Source organism: Girardinichthys multiradiatus, chromosome 1 (genome assembly GCF_021462225.1).
Source record: "Girardinichthys multiradiatus isolate DD_20200921_A chromosome 1, DD_fGirMul_XY1, whole genome shotgun sequence".
Lineage (NCBI taxonomy): Eukaryota > Metazoa > Chordata > Actinopteri > Cyprinodontiformes > Goodeidae > Girardinichthys > Girardinichthys multiradiatus.
In genome coordinates, this window is record NC_061794.1 from 23,912,499 (window position 1) to 23,937,233 (window position 24,735).

The 24,735-nt window shown below is 41.3% G+C and overlaps 1 protein-coding gene across 2 annotated transcripts; it reads left to right on the forward strand.

Moving 5' to 3' along the window:
- The first annotated feature begins 1,260 nt into the window (after positions 1–1,260).
- Positions 1,261–20,387, forward strand: fignl2 (fidgetin like 2). Of its 2 annotated transcripts, XM_047374198.1 has the most exons (3): positions 1,261–1,401; positions 2,630–2,770; positions 14,187–20,387. In XM_047374198.1, the coding sequence occupies exons 2-3, from the start codon at positions 2,746–2,748 to the stop codon at positions 16,217–16,219; spliced, it is 2,058 nt and encodes a 685-aa protein (XP_047230154.1). In that variant the 5' UTR covers positions 1,261–1,401; positions 2,630–2,745; the 3' UTR covers positions 16,220–20,387. The 2 variants fall into 2 exon arrangements, with proteins under 2 accessions (XP_047230154.1, XP_047230163.1); XM_047374207.1 differs by lacking the exon at positions 1,261–1,401 and having other exon boundaries at positions 2,637–2,774.
- Positions 20,388–24,735: the final 4,348 nt, after the last annotated feature.

The following is a 24,735-nucleotide window of genomic DNA, read 5'->3' on the forward strand; positions in this document are numbered from 1 at the left end:
ATATAATGACTTACCAAATGTTGTATCCAAGCAGTCTTTTGCACTCGCGATATTGCCCACATTGATATTCCTGTTTTCTTTGAGACCTGACCTGCTGATTCAGATTTTTATTGTGAGGACTGAACACGTAAAAAACGTGCTGCAGGCTCTAAATAGCATGGCTCTGCCATCCAATGCAACATAAAGGGACTGGAGGACGTTGCTAGTCTTGATCAGAGGTGGGTAATAATAACTGGTTACATTTACTTGACTAACGTTTTGGGGGAATAAATGGATTTCTATGAGTCGTTTTACTCCACCATACTTTTTAATTCTACTTGAGTAATATTATTCTGAAGTAACGCAACTCTTACTTGAGTAAAATTTTTGGCTACTCTTCCTACCTCTGGTGGAAAATTGCCTGATTTGCCATTTCTCTACCAGTCTCCCTCAGTTAATGCTCCCCCACAGCTGCTCTACATTCAATGAATCAGTCTCCCCTGTTCCCACTCCAGTAGTCATGCTCCCAGTATTTAGGCTCCCTGTTTTAAGCATTCCTTGATGGAATCTCGACCATTTTTTTCATGATGTTTTCTCTTTCATGACGTTTTTTGTAAGTTTGCTTTTTATGCATGCCTCCTGCTTGCACTTAGATCAACCCAAAGCACATAGCAGGTCCATGTGTGTTTCAAGCAGCTGTTAATCCCCAAAAACAATTGACCTGCTGCTTGCAAAACCACATTTTCCAGTTTTTCATCTCTTTTTGCGTTGCCTGGAATTTTCAACTCATTATTAACAAAGCTGGGCTGTCTGACAACATTAACCAACTGGTGATGTGACATTTTTTTCTGTGCAATTTGTTTAGCACAGAAATTAGTTTCTGACTTTTTTAAGCAACTTTATTTGGTTTTTAGTACCCCTACGAAGAAGAAGTAGAGATTTCCACCAGTATCTATGCACTGTTAATATTCCACACTAATCCTTCGAGCCAAACCAAACTTGCACTACCAACCCAAAACTGGTTTCACTGTCTGCTGATCCCAGACTTCAGTGTACCAGTGGCCTCTCCATCTGAGAATGATTGGTCAGTACACACCCTACATGCTGCCCTTCCCTCCTTCTCTCTCGCTCTTCCTACTTAAATACTTTTAGCATAAAGAGAGAGAAGGAGGGGAGGGGGATGGGAGATCTATGGGGGATGGGAGCTAAGTGCTACCTCTGTTGTCACTGGCCAGAGAGAGAAGCAGAGAGAGAGAGAGTAGGAGAGAGAGAGAGAGAGAGAGAGAGATAGGGAGGGAGGGAAAAAGGAGAGTTGTGTCCCATATGTGGAAAAAAGCATAGCAGTGCACACACGGGTCCAGTCAGATCCAGGGATTATCCTAGTGCTTTCAGATCTGATGGAGGACATGCAGGCATGAATAGGTAAGGCCGCTTGTCTTCTCTGCATCTCTGTGTGGATCTGCTGTCACAGCCAGCTGGTATCCCCACTGTTTGACTGGAACCAAGCCCTTTTGAAGCCGCTCTCTCCTCTCTTCAGCAACTGACCATTAGGTGTTTTTCCCTATGCCAACAGACCCTCTTCCTGCAAAGAGTCTATGTTTGTTTAAAATGGAAGCTGTGGTTTGCTGCTGCATCGCAGACTGTTATTCTGGGCTGCGAGTGGTAAAAGTTGGCTGTCAGTTTAAAGCGGAGGGGGTTGTTGTTGCCGGAGTGAAGCCTGTTGGCGTCCAGAGACGAGCCAAGGGGGTCATTGCATAATATCTCCTTCATGTGAATGATGGGATGTAAATACATGGCTTTCTTGTTGTCTTAAACAGGGTATCTGTGCATCTATTACAATAATGTTACTTCAATGTGCATTATTGTTGTCTGAGAAAGTCGGTTGAATCTATGGAATAAATTGTGTGCATATTAATGGTATTTTCTTTAAGGATTTAAGTTGTCAACATTTCAGAAATGATTCCTTTTAAATTTCAATGTGGAAATGCACATTTTTGTAAACATTTCCAAGCCTCTTATAGTTTATATGAGAATGAAGCAATTTAAACTAGAATTACCTGCCTTTTAATCTGTGCTTTAATAAAATGGTCCAAACCAAAATAGAGATTTCCTACAAATGTATTCTGACTTAGCTTTTTAAAGTCTATTAAAGTATGTTTTTCTCCATTTCTGAAAGGTATGATTTCACCCTGTCATAAAACTTAATCCAGGATCTATTATTTATCAGATATGTTGGTCCTTCAAGCTTGAAAGGAAATATCTTTTGTCTGCATTTGGCGTATGGAGCTCCAAAAGTATTTGCTGTCCCAAGAATGCAGTCTTTATTACCCCAGAGCACGAAGCACTGGTATGCATGAGTCTTTTTGTGAGGCAGATTTAGAAAACCCTCTTTAGAGGCTGGACACAGCTCCACAATCAGCTTAATGCCTGCCTGTAATGAATGCCCTTGTGTGTCTGAATTTGGCTGGCTGTTTGCTTGAGTCAGTGAGACAGGGAGTGTGAATTCTGGTTTTGTTACACCGATAGGGCTCTCAGGTTGGTCTGTAACTCTATCGTGCTTTGGTTCGGTGTGTTTAGACTCGTCTGAAAGTGTTGCTTAACATTGCTGTCTCATCTCTTTTTATTTTCTCTTTTTTTCTGTCTCTCTCAGGGTTGTTCTGTTATCATTGCGCTCTCATGCCAGTGACGGACCACAACTGGACCGGCGCTAACCTTAGCTGGCATTCATGAAACAGCATTCCTCCTTACTGAGACCAGCTCCACAGAATGCTGAGTCCCATTGTCCCTTATAGTGAGTAAGACACTCTTTTCTTTCTCCTCTCTAAACTACACACCACAGAGCCATACTTGACTTAGTTGGACTTTGTCTCAATCAATGGGCTCTCACTTCACAAAATAAGTGGGAGTGGACATGTGTGCAAACAGAGCGAGAGATGCACCGTTGGCTAAGAGTCGACCTCAGCATAGAGACGGGACGTTTCTTTGACACGCAGATTGGAAACGCTAAACCTTGAGCACAGAATATTTCTTCAGCAGCCAGTAGAAAACAGCTGTGGCACAGAAGAGGAACAGAGGAAGGATGGAGGGATGATGGTTTGAGCTGCAAAAATCCCTTAACTAAGCAAGTGTAATTTTACCAATATAGCAAAGCAGGAGTTACCACTGCACACACTTTCTACTGCTCTCCCTCTCATTTTCTCCCACAATACTGACCTAATAACTGACATGTCCAGTGCCACCGCTCCCCCCTGGGCAGCCTCCCTCCAGGCCTCATAGGAGTCCAGTGATCGGGCTCTCCAAAACAGCATTGTTTGGTGACCAGCAGGGGCCTGCCTCTGTGGCCTCATTCTCAAGAGCCCCTTTTTCCCAGCTCTTTAACTCGCCTCAATGGACCATTATTGGCATGGCAGTTACAAGAAAGGAGGGAGAAACCAAACAGAAAGGTTAATTTAAAAAATATTACTTTAAAATTGATGGTAGAAACGTCTGTTTGTTCCACTAACGTGGTAAAAGTGAGTTGAAGTGGCAGCATACGCAGATGTGTGGGCCATTAAAACATCACAAGCAGATGTTTGACAGTTACTTTCATTAGAGATGCTCCAGTCAATTTGCTTGAAATTGGAATCAGTCGATGTTCCCTCGATCAGCTGGTCAAGTACATGTCGATATGTTTCAGATGATCAGCAAGTCAAATGCTAAAAATTCAGATCTTGTTTTCTGTTCTTCAAGTTAATAATAATTTAGAACTCCCACCATTTTTAGCTTATAAACATGTCGACCAGCAGTAGACACGGGTAGCAGATTCTCATAGTAAGATGACCTTGATAAAACAAAAACTGTATAACACAACCTAATTTCCTTAATTATAAAAAGAAAAGCAGCAGTTATTCCTACTGCTACTAATATTGTAATATATGACATTTATTCATTAGTTAAATGTTGATACATTGACTTAATATTAAAAATAGTTGAATTTGTAAGTGAGGGAGAAGTGTACCAGGCTTTCAGCCAGCTTAACGGCCATGTGCAGCAACTTGTGGGGGAAGCGGAATCCTGCATCACTCTGTGCTCATTTACTCCGGCACTTTCTTTGGTATCTTATTAATAGCAATTTAAATGATTAAAACATTATGATTGAAAATGTTAATGGTTTTGAAACCATAACTTTCTATAATTGTATTATATCTATAATAATCTGTATTGATGCACAGAGGAAAAAACGGACCCTGTAAAAATTTTAAACAGCAGTTTAGACCTCAAAGAAAACCAAAACACTAGACTTGTGAGGAAAATCTTTATCATTGCTATTCTAATACCCCTGTCACACTTTTTTGGATTTGCCTTTCCTTTCAATGGCCATAGCAAAATAACTTTCATGTTTGGAGAACACTGAGAGAACTTTTTGGATTGCTAGAACATCCATGCTTGTTCTGCTTCTCACCAGGCCTTTTTAACTTGTCCCATGAGATTCTAAACCTTGCAGGTCCATTTTGACTGAAAAGGTTTAGTCCTCCTGGAGTGAAGAACAGGTTTAAGAATGTCACAGACGGATGGTGGGAATGTTAGTCTGCCTTCAGACGGCTCACTGCTGGTTAACTGGAATCTCCTGAACCGTTGTGGAGGGGGTTCATTTTACGACTGGCTGCAGTGGTCTTCTCTGTCCGACAGCTTGGTAGGTTCCCATGTACAGCGTAGCTCTGTTATCAAGGTCATTTCAGAACAGCCTGCTAGTGTGTGTTTGCAGAAAGGAGCTTCACGTGAGTACGCACAGCGGTGTGAGGTAGTCACACTGTCTACTCTCAGACCAGTGACACACAGACTCACCCATGTGCATGCTAGTGATACAGCAGCTCTTAGTTAAAGACCGGATTCATAATAGAGAAAGACTTTGTATGTATGCAGAGCATGTGAAGACTCTCACCTCCATGTTGGAATGCCCCTTTATGGGAATGTAGAGAATTCCTGCTTCCTTCGGCCACATATGACAACGACTTGTACACACAACACGCCATTGGTCCTTGTCTGCGGCCAGTCAAGAATACCTCAAGCTAGGTGAAACTGCTATTGACGGAGCTAAGACGAAACCTGAGAGAGATTCCAGGGGCCATGGATACTCCTGGAGGGATTTGGTGCAAAAATCTGTAATCTGCACTTCAAACACACTCTTAAATCAGTCCCAGGCCCCCAACCCAGGAGTGCCCTAACTCTTGTTGCTGGGGGCCCCCGCTGGTGGAGTGATACCTTTTCTTTTAAAGCAGCACACATGCACACAGAATGACTACACACAAGTCCAGTCTGGCAGTTTTTACTGCTCTCCTCTGACTGACCCCTGTCTTTGCTCTCTCTCCCTGTCTCTGTTTTTGTTTTTTTGGGTCCTTGTTTTAGAGCAGTTGATCTCATCCCATGGCCCCTCAAAGAGTTGGCTGGAGGGCCACGCCAGCATCTATCCCCATTGTAGGCAGAGTGGTATGAGTGTTGCTGTGGGGAGCCCTGTGAGGTCTTTGAGTAAATATACAGCCCGCTAAACTGTGTGTGAATAAGAGCAAGGATCATTAGTGTGGGTGTGAATTGGCTCTAATTAGCCTCCAGTGTGCGGTTATGTGCATGTTGTTTTGTGCATGTATTGCAGGGGGAAAAAAAAGATGTTTTTAGGGACCCATGCTTCTGTGAGTTCACAGGGCCCGGTGCCTTTATTTCTCAAGGGGTTTATCAGCTCATTAAGAAGACCTCCGCTCCCATTAAGGGTCCAATTAAGAAGCTGGGGTGTTGAGGCTCAGTGGGATTGCTGCACTTCACCAAATTCCTGAAGCAGCAGAAATTCAGAGCATAATAGTGCGATGTGCTTTTGCACACAAACACAGCTAATTAGTAAATTAATGCACATTAGAAATACTTTACTGCCATTAGGTGTTTGTAGTGTGGGGGATCAAAACTCTGCCAGTGTGGCATGTGCAGCAGTGTAATGTATTGAGCTTTGCCTAATTTGTGCATATACCAGATAACACCAAATCTAAGAGATGCAGAGAGAGCCCAGGTGATTTGGACAGAAATGGGAAGGAGGGAGTAAGGAGAAAACAGAGGAAGATTGGATGGAAATGATGGAGCCACAGAGTGGGAGATTGGTTGGGTTAGACAGATGGAGGGGGCGAATGGTCATCACAGAGCCATTAGGACAGCTGTTCTTTGATATATTAGTGGACAGAATGACCTAAAGCCAGCCTGCAGCCACAAAAAATAGAGACCCTGTTTTTTGCTCTTGAAGGGAAGAGGGGATAGGGGGTGGGTGGGCTTCACTCGGCTTCTGCCATTTGTGGACGTGCGTTAGCAGGTTCGGGGAATGGGGGGGGGGGTTGTTTCTAAAATTACGAGCACAAAGTGACGCATCCAGCAATTATTCCTAAGGCTTTCTACTATTGCTGAGTGCTGAGAAAAGAGCGCGCTTTTAGATGGGACCTAGCCTTCCTGCTGCATCGTCATTAGCCATTCCAAACCCTCAGTGAATCAATTGTCAACAAATGTAAGTAGTTTGGCTGCTGTTCTTGTTCATCCATCCCAGAGAAAAACAAGCTGTAGTGACAATAACTATTTGTCTGACATGGAGATTTGTTAAATTTATAACAGTGAAGTGTAGTTTTATTTCATAATTTATTTTCTAAGCCCTTCGTTAATGGTTTGTTCTTCTATTAAATGAAATTATCTCGACACATTGACTAAACACTTCTGACAGCTGGCCTGGAACATTCCCAGAGGAGGTCAGAGCATAAAATAGAAAGTCCAACTGTCATAGTGAGACACGAAACAAAGATCTCAAGTACAGCGAAGGGAAGGAGAAGAGACACACAGAGGACATCTCTCAATGCCATTGCAGGAGACAGAGGTTTTTTTTTCTCCTGGGACAGGACTCATGATCCGTGTTTAAACTCAGGGCAGCAGGTGTGAAAACCCCACACCACATCTCCTGCACTCTTCTGTTATTACATCTTCTTAGGCCAATGAAAGAGAGAGCATGTGAGCCAGACTGAGGCACAGTGAGTCTGGGATTGTGTTTCCTTTGAGTGATAGTAGGCCTGTGACTAGTTCTTGGATTTATAATGATTTTCCCCAACAATGACCATTGATTCATGGATGATATAAGGTGATCCCTGCTTTCAAGAAGACACGTTATACCTGTGTCTTCAGGTCATTTCAAAATGCTCTCAAAGGCTCACCTTGCACCTCTTTTTGTAGCTGTTTAGCAGAACCTCACACAATATCCTAGTATCTTTTAGTTTTAAAACGTTTAGCAAATTTGACACTGAATGTAAAGCAGTAATACAGTTGGAGATCTTACCATAGTTGTGTTGTACTGATGCAATTCAAAAGTGTATTTTATAGCAGAGTGGAAGACGGCCTTAAGACAATTTTGTACTGTTTCCCACAACCATGTTGTAAAATGCAGTTGGCCTCTCAGGTTGGTGCTTTTACGACTGGCTGGCAGTATGTCACGGTGAAGAGCCCAGAAAGAATGTCCTGTTTGATATTACCATCATAAATCACTGTGAACTTGAAAACAAAGGACTCAGGGGCCTTCTAATGACAAATCAAGATCTGACACATAAATAACAGGTCCTGGTATGTCCTTTATGCTAAACTTGTGATCGCAGAGGTTTTAAAAAAACATTGTGCAAGAGATTGTTTGCCTCACATGTTTGTGAACATTAAATCAGATTTTTTTCAATTGCTAATCAATTAGTTTTATGTAAGAGTCAGTCATCACATTAATAACTATCCGAATATCTTCTTAAGTCTGTTATTCCCAACTTGTTTTCACATATAGTAGCAGATGTCCATCAAATAAAGGATGCAGCAAGAAATTAGCTGGTAATCAGAATCAGACGATTTTTACAGTTAGGCTCAAACGTATTCATACCCCTGGCAGGTTTAGGTTTATGGTAATCTTTTAATTTTCCCAGTATGTTTCTTCTGACTGGAAATAATATTGACATTTTGAAGTGGACCAGTCAGAGTCCTCATTTGAATCTGACAGAATCTGTGGAGGGAGCTGCTAAAGATTAAGGTGATGGTAAGGAGGCATTCCAACCTCTCAATATACCAGTGGCAACACACAGAAGGGTTTGATCGATGTAGATTTTATTCCAATAAATATTGAAAGGTGTATAAATATTTTTCGACATGCATATTTTAAAGTAAAAATTTAAATTAAATACATTTATATATTTTTATTTTTTTCAAAACTAATACTGCTTTCACACTGTTTTTTTATTATTTTTTAAAGAGATGATTGCTTCATTTCCTTTCAGACACAAACGTTTTGGCTGAATAAAAATAATGTTAAATGTAAGTCTATGAAACATTTTAGGCTTAGCTGTGCTTTGATTAACTCTTATTGTTGACTGGCTTAGAAACTCTAACATCAGATCTTTATCTGATCAGTGAACGCACTACATTAGCACTACCAGGTTGCGACAATAACATTTTTGAGGGTAAAGTTGTTACTTTGGAAAACTAAAAGTTGGATATTTTCTTTATCAGTGAAGTGTTTAGCAATAAAGTCAGGTGTCCAGATATATCTGATGTTCATTCAGGCTGTGAGAAAGTGAGAGAAGGCAAGACATTCAACTTTACATATTGCACCAAAGTTGCTCTGTTTTATTGTTTTGAGTTTAAGATCTCTGACTGTCATGAAACTTGCTAGATTTGAAAATGTCGGTAGCCTTTTAGAAATCTCAAAATTAAGGTAACAATTTACGTTCTCTAGGGAAAATGATGTTTATAGTTACTAATACTAACTGTGCTAAAACCAGTTAAAATTGTCAACGGTGTAATCATTTTGTCTTAGTTTTAAAATAATGGCAAAACCAATACACATTATTATTATGTATTATATTATATTATATTATATTATATTATATTATAGTTCTTCATGTGAAATCAGAATGGGCTTATATTGGTTTTGGCAGGTCAAAAATAAATGTAGATTGGCTGTTGTCCACAAAACTCTGAGTGCATTTCTGCATTTGACATCATAATGATGTTCACCTTTAGTAATTGACACATATCAAACAAAGCTCAGTCAAGTGCTGCTCAGGTGTGCGATAAGCTAGGTGACAGCAGTGTCGGGATAAGAATTAGTTATCAGTTCATTAAGGGCAGTTTTTATGTTTTGAATTTTCAAATATTTTCTATTGTCACTTTTATTGTCATTGCAATAAATATTAGAAAATATTGTGATAAAATCACTGCTGTTCACATGTGACATGATGCACAGTGAAGGTGTATCAGGCCTTTTTTTGCCATTTTGGTAATTATTTTGTCTATTGCCACCACTATGTTTGAAAGTTTTATTAAGAACGAGCTATTTCTGTGATTTCTGTCCAAACTGAATTGCCTTAAAGCTGCCATAATACTTGCTTTCCACTTTCTCCAAATAGCACATCAGTTTAATGAATTTCCATATTTTTTTAATTATGCAACTATCTTAAGCATTATATGCCTAATTTGCATCTTGTTATTATAGTACACTTTGCTCCTCCTAACTCCTGCCTCACTATAGAGGTGTATGATGTAGAGTGGTTAGGTATATTTTCTTATCAGTGAATGGAGGTGTAGCTGAAAGCCGAGTGGACCCTGATTGAATTGATCCAAAGTGCTGCTGTTTACAAGCAGCCCCCTTCACAATCGGCACATTTTAATAGCACAGAGTCCCAGAAGGCTTGTTGCATCCATGTATGTTTTGTTCCTCGAGGCATGGAAAATAAAAATGCCGGGAATGAAGAAGGAGAAAGCAAGCTCAGGGGAGCAATAAAACACCAATGAGTCCCTTCAGCTCAAGGCTTCAGGCCAAGACAACTTTTCACCTTAAACCTGTAATATTTTTATGGGAAACCACAAGAGTTGGGAGTAATACCTACTTTATGGAACTACTGTTGTTTTGTGGAATAAGCAGCAGATTCAGGGACCTTATAGATAGCAGATCTGAGTGTGTTAAATCCCAAGTTGGAATTGATAAAATATAACATTTTTACCTTCCTAAAATTAAAACTGCTGAAGAGAGCTATGCCGCTGCCTTCATCCCACACTCCTGCCATAGGATGCAGCTCACACAGGTCCCTCAATAAATCCCAGGCTGACACAAAAGCTGTCAGTGAACTGCTCCTGAATAGATTAATAAGATTTCCATAATTAGACAGGCCCCTGACAATAGGATCCCTTCGGCTTTGTCTCAGGGCCAACTGGATTGTTCGATCCATGCACGTCTGCTGGATGGTTGTCCACCACAAAGGCTGCACAGACAGTAAGGCGGTCAGCAGAGGAACATCTGTCTCTCCTGGGGCCAAGAAAACACACACAAAGAGTGGGAAGTTTTGCTTGCATAGACAGAAGGTTCTTATCAGCCTCCATGCAGCCAAAGAAGACCATCAGTCAACATAGGAAAGATCTGTTCAATACTGAATTGAAAAATAACAATATTTATTCAATACGTTTTTAGGACGTAGTATAATCACGGTATAAAATTAAATTTATTACTGAAGCAGAGAGAAGCTTTTCAAATAATCAAGTCAGACTTTTTAAGTATAATAATCTCTTTCTACTCCTATCTATAATCGTTCTCATGTGTGAGGGTTGATGAGTTTGTGGCATAACTGCAGCACAAAATGCATATTTACACATTTTACCAGCTCTGTATTTGCCTTTTTGCCAGTCTGAAATAATTTCCAATTAAGGCTTACACTGAAGCATATACTGTGGTTGATCTAATGAGTCTGCTGCCGTCACGCATCGTCCTGATTTCCTGCTTCTAATCTTAGCTTTCTTACTGGCTCTCCATGAATTAAGCTATATGATGGCTCCAATTTAGACAGAACCATAGATTAGAGCTTGCTCAGTTTATTGCAGACTATTACTTCTCTGAAAACCACAGTCCAGCAGAAGGCAGCATTTAATTACACGAAAAGGGCTAAACCCTGCTGTTTTCGTTACAGATGAATGATGCAGAGTCACAGTATAATAACTTTTTTAAAATAACAGCGATTTGCTTCTCTGTAAGCACAAGCAGCTGGGAGGGGTAGTGTTACTCTGTATTAGTGCTACACTGATCATGGAGTGGACAGCAGCCAACCCGTCTGAGAGTCCTCTAATGTCAGCTACAGTCCCGTCAGAAAGGACGGAGCGCCTGCTATCCACTGGTTCTCCCTCTCTCCCTCCCTCCGTCTCTGCCTTCTTCCATCCCTCCCTCCCTGCTGCAGGTTTTATGAGCTCCCTTGGGCTCTCATCCATCTTTGTCACACACAGGCCCCATTATTGGGGCTGCTCGCAAACTGGTCCGGCTGCAGATGGGAAGGACCTGCAGGACATGCATGGTTTCTGTGGCCCGGACAAAGAGCTGCAAGTCAGGCAACAACAAAGCAAAAAAAGAAAATAGAAAAATGTGGTTATCTGAGTGTGGACAAGTCTGTCTTCTGCAAGCAAAGATGTGTGAGAATGTCACAGTTTGCTGCAGTGGGTGTGCGGCCGTGTGTGTTGTCTGAAGCTTAGCGAAGCACTTGAACTGGTTTGGCCATTGGGAACTTAACGCAGTCTATTTGAATATGAAGGACATGATAATCCAACGGCCATCTGGTCCGCTGGTCTCATCTGACTGAATAAACAACAAGCGTAATCTGAAAACACACGGAGAGGTTTGGTAAAACGCAGGTCAAAGTTTAGCAGTGAGATAGGAGAAGCTGAATCTCAGGCTGTTGATGTTGAGATTTGATTTAAACAGCAATAAGAGTTCTGGCTTCACACCTACAGACAGCCATGAATAATGAATCATCAGGCGGCCGCTCGAGGAAAAGGTAAAGAGCTGCAGCGATGAAGGTTTCTGCTTTATTCCTTTTTACCTTGCCTTCTCTGGCCGGAGCAGTTCTCACCTCAGGGTAAATTGTGACAGTTCGATAATGCCAAGCTATGTGTGGAATGTCAAGCTAATGCCTGAGCAGGAGGCAGGGCTAACCTAGTCTAAATCTAATGCTGCTGATACAGAAATACTAGCACATGCACTGAACATTTGAAGGATGATTTCTTTTACCACCTGTTTGTGTTTTTAAGCAGGCTTAATAAAGATGCATGGAGTGAAAACGTTATTTATAGAACATTAGTTATATTTTTTTCAAGCTGCTTCGACCTCACTGAAGTCAGCCAGAGAAGCAGTCATTCCCCCTTCCCAATGTTCCCACAGGAGCCTGTTCTGATGAATAGCCCACTATGCTGCACTTCCAGTACACCCCCTTTTTCTTTCTCACTCTCTCTAAACCACTGTCCACATACACATACACACACCCACCCTCCTTGTCCTTCCCTCCTTGTGTCCATCAAGCCATTATAAGCACTGGTGTACTGTGGGTGGGTGTATCCGTGGGTGGTAGGTGGGGGTGTGGGGCGGAGAGAGCAGGCATTCACAGCAACATGCACAGGGAGATAACAATAGGTCTTCTGGGAGACCTGCAGATGCTACTAGTAGGGCGAAGAGTGGAGGGGTCTTATCGCTACGCCAACATAAGCTGGGAAACTGCAAAATACATCCATCCCACTGCTTTGCTTTCACTCTTTCTTTCTGCGACTTTCCATGTTTTCCTGGCCCTCCTCTTCAGCTTCCCCTCCCTCTTTATGAAATTTGACACTGTTCTGTTGCCAAACTTGGCAGCAGCACTCACAGAAGATGCCTTTCCTGACAGGAAGTTTGCTTCTTGGCATTAATTACATGGAGAGGAGAGGGCTTTGATCGTATGTCACTTTTCACACAATAGTCAGTTGGGCTTCAACATAAAGAGATAACATCTAATTGTGATATGTTTTGCTTTACATTACCATGTAGATATCATTTGAGGTCAACCCACATTTTTTCCACTCTTCATTGTTTTCCGTCTTTTCGATGTCTCATACAACCTCCTTGTATAGTTAGTATGGTTAACAATACTAACTGTAAACATCAGTTTCTGTGTGCACTTCCTAAAGAATGTACTGTAGATCATTTACTCCAAAATCTTGACAAAGTTTTCAAATTCAGCATGTTTCGTAACAGACGGAGGTTGAAAACACAAAAGAATAAGACAGAGAAATGTTGCTGTTATATGTTGTGCCTGCCTGGTTATGAGTGGGTATGAATGTCTTTAATGACTCTTTTTCATATCTGAAAACATAAGTGGGCACAAAGGAACGGACATACCTTCCAAGAAGATGTCACTCCCTTTAAAATAACTTATTTCAGTTTGCTTCTACTTATTTCAATTTTAAACACCTCATTGATGCTAAAAATAGTTACGCTTGAATCTTCTTCCCTCAGTAGCAACGTTTGTGATGAAGGGTGTTTGAAGAACACGTTTAAGCTCAAGCTTATTGTCCATTTGCTGGTTGGGTTAAAGATCAGACTTTTAAAATTCCCACCTGCAGGACACTGACCCGGAGGGCTGCATGATAACATGCGATGATGTCGTTGAATTCATTTATTTTGATAAGGCTCTCAGATTCACACCTTATTAATCTAAACATAAAAAGTGAAATCTTTAAAAATATTAGTTAGAATGCAGAGAACTGGTGTTACTAATATAAAAAGTAAAAGTTAACATTGAAATATTTATTTCAAATAATTAACACAAAGTTTAATTAGTGAGACTGAGAGTGATTAGTGAGAGTGATTCATTTTCAAGATGTTATGTATTCAGGATCCATTTTATTAGGAAAAAAATATCAGGGTCCTATGCAGTCTGCCAAGTTTTAGTGTTTTCCAGATCTAGATAAGTATGGAAAAAGAAAATAGAGTTTGGAGCAATATTGGTATTTCAAGACCTAATTCCCCATTCCATTGTCTGAATCAATCATCCATCCATCCATCCATCCATCCATCCATCCATCCATCCATCCATCCATCCATCCATCCATCCATAAATAAAACTTGGATGGATGAAAACTATGTTGTTTTATTTGAAAATAAAATCAATTGTATTGAGCTGGAAAGTTTTCAATTGTATGGTTTAGAGTAAATAAATTTTAGGAAATCAATAATTAACCATAATAACAACATTGAATTAAGTAAAGCTATGCTTCGCTATTTTGTAGTTTTTCAGCATAAGCATGAATACAGTTACTCCAGAAACAGCAGCAGTCTATATACAACAATGTCAAAAACTGTGAAGTAATTTGATGTCCTTTTGTATTTGTCTTGTCAGGCCTGTTAAAGATGCACTGGAACCCAGAGCATGCCCAGCCCCTCAGCCAGTGGCCTGAGCAGCACCTGGACGTCTCCTCCACCACCTCCTCCCCAGCCCACAAGGCGGAGTTTTTCTCCGGCCGTGGACGCAGCTCCTACAACTACGCCTGGGCCAACGATGACATCTCTGCCCTAACAGCCTCAAACCTCCTGAAGCGCTACGCTGAGAAGTACGCAGGCGTGCTAGACTCACCATACGACCGGCCTCCTACAGTGGGAACTTACCCAGAACCGGGGGCTTTTGGGCAGAAGACAGAGCTGGAACCTTGGCCACTGACGCACAGTACTGATGCCTCTTACCCTTTGGTTCCTCCTGGAGGCCTTGAGAGTCTTTCGAGCTCCAAGACTGTTGCCACATCTGTGGGCCCCCCTGGGGTGAACAGCGTGTCGGTAGTCAACAGCAATCTGTCAGACTCTGCCTACAGTGGCAGCAGCTCCTGCAGCGGTTCAGGCGAGTATCCCTCCAGCTACAATGGCACCTACCTTTCCTCAGGGTTCTGTCCTCAGCCCAGTGCAGCACTTCCCCCCACCTCCCTTCACACTCTGCAACCTACCCCCACTTTGGTGCCCAGCTACAGCCCCACCACACCGGTTTATAACTACCCACCCAGCACATATCCACCCCAGACTAGCCTTGCGCCCACCTACAGTCATCCCTCCACGACATACCTCCCCTCAGGTCTACCAGCTCCTACCCCCATCCCCTCTAGGCCCACAGTGGTTGGAGGCTCATACAGCTACCAGAGTTCCAACCTTGGAGCATCTGAGTCTGGAGTGACATTAAAAAGAAAGGCATTTGACATGGGCTCAGAGGAGGATGACAACGGGAACAGGTCACGGTACAGAAAATACAGTTATGATGCCCTAAAGGGTGGAGGAACTTCTCCCTACAGAGTGAATGACAAAACAGAGTGCAGGGGAAATGGATTTAACATTTCAGGCAGCACAGATCCTCAAACCTTCAAGCCCAGCAAGCCCTCCTCTCAGCCCTTGGTGTCTCCTCAGTTTGGGGCCGGAGGAGAGTACAGTCCCCCTGCAGGCATGGCGGGGGAGAACGGGGTGACGGAGCAGGGCTTTACCCAACAGCAGCACCGACCCCCGCCACTCAAACGTCCTTCGTTATGTACTGCACCTGTCGAAGCTATGAAAAGCCCAGACCCCCGACTGCTGGAGCTTATCAATGGAGAGTTGTTAGACTGTAGCCCAGCACTGCTCTGGACTGAACTGGTTGGGCTTACTCATGTCAAGGCTGCCCTGGAAGAGGACCTGCTGTGGCCTGTGTTAAGGCCCAATCCAGTGGTGCGACCACCAAGAACCCTTCTGCTGTTTGGTCCCAGAGGAGGTGGTAAGACAACACTGAGTCGTTCATTGGCATCGCAGTTAGGAGCTTCGTTCTACCGTGTGAGCGGACCTATGCTGGCATCTAAAGGGAAGCTCGAGGCAGAACACATTCTGGGTTCTCTGCTGCAGGTGGCAGGGGCACGGCAACCCGCTGTGGTACTGCTCAGTCAGGTGGAGGCATTGGAGGAGGATGAGGGGCTGAGGCAGGTACTGCTAACAACCCTGGAGAAAGCCCAGGTGGGGTCCACGGGTTTGGTTATTCTTGTGTGTGCCACTGGAAGGCCGGATCTCCTGCAGGACGCGGTTCACCAGAGCTTTGCTAAGAAGTATTATGTCAGCCTCCCAGACATGGGGATCCGTCAGCATGTGCTGCTGCAGGCGCTGACGCCCCAGGGCTGCACCTTGAACGAGAGGGAGCTGAACGCAGTGCTGCAGCGCACTGAGGGCTTCTCAGTGTGGGAGCTACTGCAGCTCAGCCAGCAAGTGCTCTCCTCAGCATCTTCCCCACCTGGAGCCATGCACAGCCTCGCCACTTCCCCAAAACCTCCAGACTTTACAGATTTTGAGAATGCCTTTTGCAAGGTGTGTCCACACACTACCACAAAGGACGTGGACACTTGTATGGAGTGGAGCAAGATGTATAGCCACTGATAAAGCAGCTAGTCACCATACTCGGACTGCACTGCGACCCTGTTTTTGCCTTGGCATTTAAAGCCTTGGGGATATTTTGTTGCTGTTTCCTAATAACTGATTAGGCAGCCAAAAGAGCCAAGGTATCTCGATGGTAGGGGCAGCGCTGATCAAGTTATTTCACTGGCAGGAACTTGACATGGTGTGCTGTTTGTTTTGCTCAGAACACTGACAATATTTGATGTTTTCCCAAAGATAAAGTGAGGTGAACAGGTTTTAGTCATTTGTTGGCCAATGGGGAAAATAAGAAAGGTATCTCAATACCCTTCAAGATCCTGATTAGCCTCGGTCCAGGACAAAATCAGATATTTGTTGCTAAGTGATGTGGTCAAATATTTTGGATAATCAGGGTTTGGGAAATCTGGCCTTTGGCTGCTACTCTCAGGATCCTATTTATTACCAATCCAATTCAATGTTATCCTACAGGCAATGTAGTCATTGGATTGTTACATTAAGGGCTTGGGATCAGCAACACTTCAGCGACATTTTTACCAAAAACCTGGCAAACCAAATACATAATAAGAAAGCACTGATAATTTCTCCAAACGGACCGGTCTTAACAAAGTAAAGATCACAGCATGTTGATATTCACAATAGCTTTTTACCAAACTATGACACAAAAACCTTCTCTGAGAGTACAGAATAAGTGGACCTTGGCCTGCTTTATCCTGGAATAAAGTTGTTTAAGTGGAATGATTTTATGTTTTGCTGCAGAACCACTTCTCATGCATCCTCATCTACTCACCAACTGCACTGTGCTTACATTTTAGTACAATTTAACCCAAAACCTGCTTCACAATTCACATTCCACATCAGATTCAGTTTCCCACCTGCAGAACAACACCTGCGCATTCAGCTTGTCCCACATCGTGTTTGTTTTCTTACCTCTATTCCTCCTTTTTTTCTTGTATTATGTAATATTGTTTGAAATGCTCAGGAAGAATTTCTTTACCTCAGAAATATGAAATAAAGAATGTATGTAATCTTGGGGTCTTAGAGGAGAGTGAGATAGAGGAGCGAGGAGGACCGTGACAGTCTTGTGAAAAACCCACTGCAGCTGGGCTTGTACCTCAGCAGAGAAACTTGAATATTCTACAAAGAGTAACATTGAATGTAATTCAGGTATTTCAAAGGTTATTTGATGCCATAAATCCATGTATTATTATATATGAATATATAATGCATTTTTGTTTGTTTCAGTTCTTTACCATTTATTTTTTTTAATTGTAGTTTATGGTGAAGTGATGATTATCGTTGAAAATTGTAGAAAAAGAAAATATTTCTTCTTTTGTTGGACAAACTGCTTTGGAAATGCGCTCTTTGGTGTTTTTTTATTCTGTAATATCTACACAATCCACCAACACATTTGTTGGCACCACTGGTGTGATGTGTAAAAAGCCTTAAAATTAAATCTGTTATTACAGTAGCTAATAGTCACACAGAAAAATATTGAAAAATACATTCTTTAATCTGAGTACATTTGTTTAGGGGGACAAAATGTGGAGCAGTTATAAATACCCCTAGGAGTTTCTTGATGGGAGCTAGATTATAATATATAATAAATGTAACTGAAGCATTTTTTTTTACTTAGTCAACTTTTTAAAGTTGATTAGAGTTTTTATGAAATTCTACTTAGCAATCAAACACAGCCAACATGTGAATGTGGGCCCCATACGGATTTTGCTGAAGCTAAATGGGTACCAAGTGGGTCTCAGTCGTTTCTGTTGGACCTACCTGGTTTTATTAAATATAAATCATATTGCCACAACTAATGTGACATCCTACTTAGAACTATGCCAGGTCCCAAGTTAGAAAATCAGTTTACACTGTGTAATACCTCTAGGTCCCATATGGGCCCTAGTTTTAAGATTGGGTGGTCCTATATCAAACCTGTTTCACCATTACGTAACATGTGGACAGTCCCATCGGTGGTCCCATTTTCAACCCATTTCCTGTCAATACGGGCCCCATGTGTAAATGTCAGTTGGCAATATGACATAATACAGATTGCCATTTCTATTGCTCACTGGCCTCTAGGCTTGATGAGGACCCATAAGCAAGGTTATCATTAACAAAAACTAACTATATAACTAGAAGTGAAAAAAACATTCTCGTTAACTGAAATAAAAATAAAAACAAGACTTTGCAAAAAAAAGGAAAACTAACGGAAACTGTAATGAGTGTTCACAATGAACTGAATTTATATAGAGATAATGTGCTTAGTTTTTGTTTGAATGTCTCATGCATTATGAAGTCTAGTATACGATTGTTGTTGTTTGTTTTTTCTCGAACCTTAAAGTTCACTTGAAAAGCTCACATTTGGTATGTAACCTGTGTTACAAAAAAGACTAAAACTATAATTGCAACTAATACAAACTAAACTGAAACTAAGTATTTCAACAACAAAAAAAAAACTAAACTAGCAAACAAATGCTAAAAAACTAATTAAAACTAAAATAGAATTTAAAATCTGAAAACTAAATAAAAATAAAAACTAATGGAAACTGCAAAACTATGAAAACCCTGCCCATAAGTATCTTGCAACATGGATAGAGTAAGGAAGGTAAAAGTCCCCCGACAAAGCTCACTGTTCGAGAACTGCAACTAATATTCCCAAATCTCCATAACAAAAATTAGATGCTTTCTACATATCAACTAGTTCTTTAGGAGATAAGTAAACATGTGGAGTTGAGGTTACATCTATTGTGACTTGACCTGGAGCTGTGTGCTTTGGTCAGATGAGACTATAAATGTGCTGTTGAGGAATGAACACTCTGGTGCGTAAAAAGATAAAGACACTTAAAAGTATGGTGTAAAGTATGATGTAGGATCAGTTATGCTGTGGGCCTTTTGTTAGAGTGGATGGAATCATGAACTCTTTGAAACACCTTGAGATTATGAATAATAAACACCTGGCCTGTCAGAAAACAAAGTGGGTCATCTTTTGGTTCTTTATGATCCAAAATATCGTTATTTGCTTAACTAAATTTGAAAGTGGGATTTTTTCTTCCACTAACCAGTTTTAGGGATTTTTCTGAATTTGTTTTTAGCATTTTTTAAATTGTGTTAATGTAATAGAAGACAGATTTATTTTAAGTTTTTTACATAGATTTACCAAGGGTGCCATGAAATCTGATTACAACTGTAAGTCTGCTCTCTATTACGATTCAGAATTTTATTTCTAAATAAAAAAGAAACAAAGAACCAACCCCAGTGCACGCACGGTCAGCATTTAAGCCCAAAACTTTGAGCCCAACTAGTAGTTTAGACCAAGGTGTTACATGTGGCTTTCAGTACATCTTAAAGATTAAATATTTACAACTACTGTGTGAATATGGTGGACGAAGCCAGTATGTAGACAATCCAGCAATATATCTCCTCCTGCAGCGGTTCCTTTAGATGCTGGAAAAGACCAGTCACTATTTTGCAGGCAAAGCGGTTGTACGTTTCAGGATGATGTAATAATCTCCACCCTCATCATTCTTTTTCTCTCTCCCCAAATGCAATCTCATTAGACTGGATTGCCTCTGGCCACAAGCCCCAGTGACCATGTGGCGTTGAAACCCCCCCCCACCTCCTTTCGTCTTCCCTTATTCAGATTCCTCCGTAGTCGAAGTGGGCTGATTGATGCTCGGCAATCCTATATTGCAGAGCAGTCTTCCCGCACCAGCTGGTGAATTCAGCCGTGCCGTACAGCCTGATTAATCAGAGTGACCCCCACAGTCTCAGAAATTGAAAAAAAAAAAAAAAACACTTTTTCACAACAAGCTCTGTCTTGAGCAGCAATGCTCAGAGAACCACAGCGATTGTTCCGGTTAAATTACAGAAATTAAATCACCTCTTCCTCTCTGCTGACAGTTTGTCCAACAAAACAAGCTCTTATTTTGTCCATTTTTAACATGCCCACCACAGTAACTTTGCTCTTAGTTATTTTACATTTTCTGTAACCATTTCTACCTCATTTTTGCAGCATATTGTACATGAAAGTATTTATTTCATGTCTTTTTATTTGGTGTCTGTTTTAAAAATGATAATGATGTTCTTGAACTGTAATAGTCTACCTCAGAAAAGACTGTATTTTAAGAGAAGAGTATCACACAATATTAAACAGAATTTGTCAATATTGAAACGCGGCTGTTTATTCAGGAATCAGGAAGACCTCTGCTCTTTTAGGCTTATTTGAGCTGATTATGCATTCTTCATTGAATACTGGGCTGATTTTATATAGAATATCCAGGACTGATTTTGTTGAAAAGAAAATAGTTGCACACTGCACCCTTACAGATTTCTTTTCTTTTTGCTTTTTTTGTTGCACTTAAATGTTTCCGATCATCAAACAAATTATAATCAAGCAAAAATAGCCTGAGTAAAAATAAAAAGCAGTTTTCAAACGATGATTTCATTTAGTAGTGAAAAAGCTAATCAAACCAACTTGGTCCTTTGTTTAAAAGTAATTGATCCTGTCACAACCCAACATAGCCAGGGGTTGGGGGAAGTAAACATTTAAACCAGATGTTACTGGTTTTGTGAAAGAAAAGAGCAGTTTATTGCTTTTCAGTTAAGGTTTCTCTTTTTCTTGACAAAATACAAACAAAAGGAGGGTACTTAACAAGTACAAACCATTAAAAAGGAGGTAACACCCAAAACACCAAATTAACAACAAAATACACAACAACCATTAATTTAACTAAAAATAATCCCACAATAGTCAGGACAAGAAGCTAATTTACCACTGGTTCGTTCTTAAAACAAGTTTAACAAAACAAAAAGGGGAAAAAAAGGGGACTGAAAAGCTTTAGTCCCTATTTAAAGTAAACAAATAACTCAAACAAAAGATTAACAAGCTTTCAACAAACTCCTTAGAGCCAAGTTAGAAAAAGGTTCTAGCAATCAAGCAAGCTAACCAACAATCAAGCATGCAAACAACCAAAGTCAATGGTTTCAAGACAGCAGGAGGAGTGCTGAACGCCCAGGAAGATCCGAGTCCAACAGGAACTACAAAGAAGAGAGCATCCAGCAAAGAAGAGAGTAACCAGGGGATGTCCAGCAGGAGGAGAGAAGAAGAGATCCGAGCCAAACAGAAACAGCGGTACCAAAAGCAACAAAGAAAACGGAGCTTTGCAGCGACACTGGTCGGCCAGTCTGTTGACAAGGTTACAAAACAAACACATATGGCCACCAGTCGTAACAGGCCCCCAAGCCTGATAACTGGTAATGAGTCAGTTAATATTACAGAATTTACCTTGCGGTAATCTGTAATGAAACAAGGTGAGCCATCTGGTTTCATTTCGAGCAAGCAGGGAGAACTCTAAGAAATAGAGTTGTGTGTTGCAAATCCATGCTGCAACATGTAATCTGTCTCATTGTTCATTAGAGCTCTTTTGACTGGATTTATCCTATAAGGATGCTGCTTAATGAGCTTAGCATTAGCGACATCGATGTTATGCTCAAGCACTGTAGTGCGTGTTGGTATGTCATTGAATAAGCATGGGTAACTGCTTATCAGTGACAATACATCATCTTGTTGGCTCTCAGGCAAATGTGTAAGACAGTTTGGCATACGAGGACTCTGGTGAAAAATGGAACGAAAAGCTAAACCATCTCCACCTGAATCAGGTTTAACATTATCTGTCACAATTATTGCAGAACTGCCACTGGGTTGTGTTTTACTCTGGTCCGCAACTGGATTTGTTGCTCGAATGTAGTCACATGAACATGGTTTTAACATGTTCATGTGACACACTCCGGATTTTCTACTCCTCTCAGGAGTGTTTATCACATAATCAGTTTCACTTAACTGATCACTAACCTCACAAGGACCGGAAAACTTGGCATCAAGGGCAGATCCGGGGACAGGCAGTAATGCCAAAACCTTGTCGCCAACCTGAACGTGACGAACAACAGCAGAGTGATCATAACGTCTTTTCATCGATTTCTGAGATTCACGGAGGAACTCTTGTGCAACCACACGGGAAGAATGCAGTCGCTCACGAAACTTACAAACATAGTCTAGTATGTTCTCTTGAGCCGAAGTGTCTGAATCGAAAAGTTTCTCTTTGAGAATTTTAAGTGGACTGCGAAGTGTATGACCAAACACTAGTTCTGCGGGACTAAATCTTAACGATTCTTGGGTGGATTCTCTAGTTGCAAAAAGCACAAAAGATATGCCCTCATCCCAGATTTTCTCATCCTCAAGGCAGTATTTTCTCAGCATAGACTTTAAAGTCTGATGCCAATGCTCTAAAGCTCCTTGAGATTCTGGGTGATAAAGCACTAGAAACAGCATGCTGAATGTCTAGTTCTTTAAGAACCTGTTTGAAGAGTTTTATTTGAAATTTGTACCTTGATCTGTCTGTATGGTTTTCGGAAGGCCAAATATTGAGAAGAATTTGGTCATGGCTTTAATGATCGAGCTAGCAGTGATTTTGCGTAGTGGAATTGCTTCAGGATAACGAGTTGAAGCGCACATTAAGGTAAGTAAAAACTGGTTACCAGTTTTCGTTCGTGGTAAAGGACCCACACAATCCATAATGATGCTTTCAAAGGGCTCTCACTGCAGGAATTGGATGGAGTGGAGCATGTGGTATTGTCTGGTTAGGTTTTCCAGCCATCTGACAGCAACTGCGGCAGAATTTTGCCACATCTGATTTTGATACAGGCCAGTATAAGTGTTTTAGAAGTTGGTAAGTTTTGATACTCCCAAATTTCCTGAACATTTGCTTCCATGAGCTAACGATAGAATGTTCTGGTGATAAATACAAGGAACCACAACCTGTAGAACTACGTTCCAATCAGCATCAGGGAGTAGAACAGGACACCATTTACACATTAAAACTCCATCATTCAGAAAGGATACATTTTCATCCTTAGCCCTGTCAGCACTTACCACACCTTCAAAATAGTCTTGTAACGTTGGGTCCGACCTCTGGGAATTGCGCAGGTGAGCACGAGTGATCGGCAATGCACTATCAGGGGACTGCAATGCATTCCCACTGGCCAAATCAGGAACTGCAGAAGCCTCTGTAACTGAGTCAGGTTCCCTGTTACCTGAAAAAACTGACATAAATAAACTGTCAGACAAATCAACGTCGTCAAGTTTGGCCTTTTTCTTTCGTTTTTGGGCACAAGTAAGTACACCAGTTGGGTTTACTCTGTGAGATGACTTTTCATCTCCAGGTTCCAAATCTTGTGGTACATCTAACACCTCTAATGCAGGAGTTACTTTACCACCAGCAATACCATTACCTAGCAATAATGCAACACCTTTGATAGGTAATGCTGGACAGACAGCATTAGGGAAAATTCCCGAGATTAATTTGGATTTTAAATGAACCAGATGTACAGGCTGAGGAACATAGCACAATTCTATGCCCTGTAGAATAGCTCTATAGCCACATGAAGACTGTTTAGAAAATGGCAAGGTGTCGGCTAAAATAATGGTCTGAGAACCTCCGGTATCACGTAAAACGTGAATCGAACGCTGATCTTCAGGCTGTCCAGAGAGTGAAACTAGCGCATCTGAACAGGGATCAGGTGTGCAGTCAACTTCAACTCTTACAAGATTTGGTTTACTAATAATGAGTCCTACACCTTTCAGTTGTGACTGTAGCTTTAATTGCCAACCTTTTGAGCTCTTCTTGGAACTGCCTTTGCTGTGCTTTTTCTTGGGCTTCAAGGTGCAGATTTTAATCCGAGCATCGGCTTTTGACCCAGCCGAGCTACTGGCGTCAGAGAGGGGATCAAACTGGGGGAGTGTGTAAGGAGTCTTAATCCCCGCACACACCTCAGCATCCACATCTGGAGAGACTGCTTGAGGTTTTCCCAAAACCTTTCTGCCCCCTTCATCACACAAAAAGGCTGCAGACGCAGGTGCAACAGTGGCAGAAGTTCTTAGAACAAGGACTTATTGTATTTCCTGAGATTCCTGTGATTTCTGTGGCTCAACCTGAACTGACAAAGACAATTTCTACTTTTTCAGTCACAGGATTCATTAAAAAGAATCCCGGACGAGCCCCCATTAAATGTCACAACCCAACTTAGCCAGGGGTAGGGGGAAGTAAACATTTAAACCAGATGTTACTGGTTTTGTGAAAGAAAAGAGCAGTTTATTGCTTTTCAGTTAAGGTTTCTCTTTTTCTTGACAAAGTACAAACACAAGGAGGGTACTTAACAAGTACAAACCATTAAAAAGGAGGTAACACCCAAAATACCAAATTAACAACAAAATACACAACAACCATTAATTTAACTAAAAATAATCCCACAATAGTCGGGACAAGAAGCTAATTTGCCACTGGTTCGTTCTTAAAACAAGTTTAACAAAAAAAGGGGGTCTGAAAAGCTTTAGTCCCTATTTAAAGTAAACAAACAACTCAAAGAAAAGCTTAACAAGCTTTCAACAAACTCCTTAGAGCCAAGTTAGATAAAGGTTCTAACAATCAAGCAAGCTAACCAACAATCAAGCATGCAAACAACCA

Excerpts from the sequence above, each read along its gene's own strand:
- fignl2 (XM_047374198.1), top strand. The coding sequence starts at position 2,746 with ATGCTGAGTCCCATTGTCCCTTATA. Across the intron at positions 2,771-14,186 it reads GAGTCCCATTGTCCCTTATA|GCCTGTTAAAGATGCACTGG; the intron begins GTGAGTAAGACA and ends TTGTCTTGTCAG.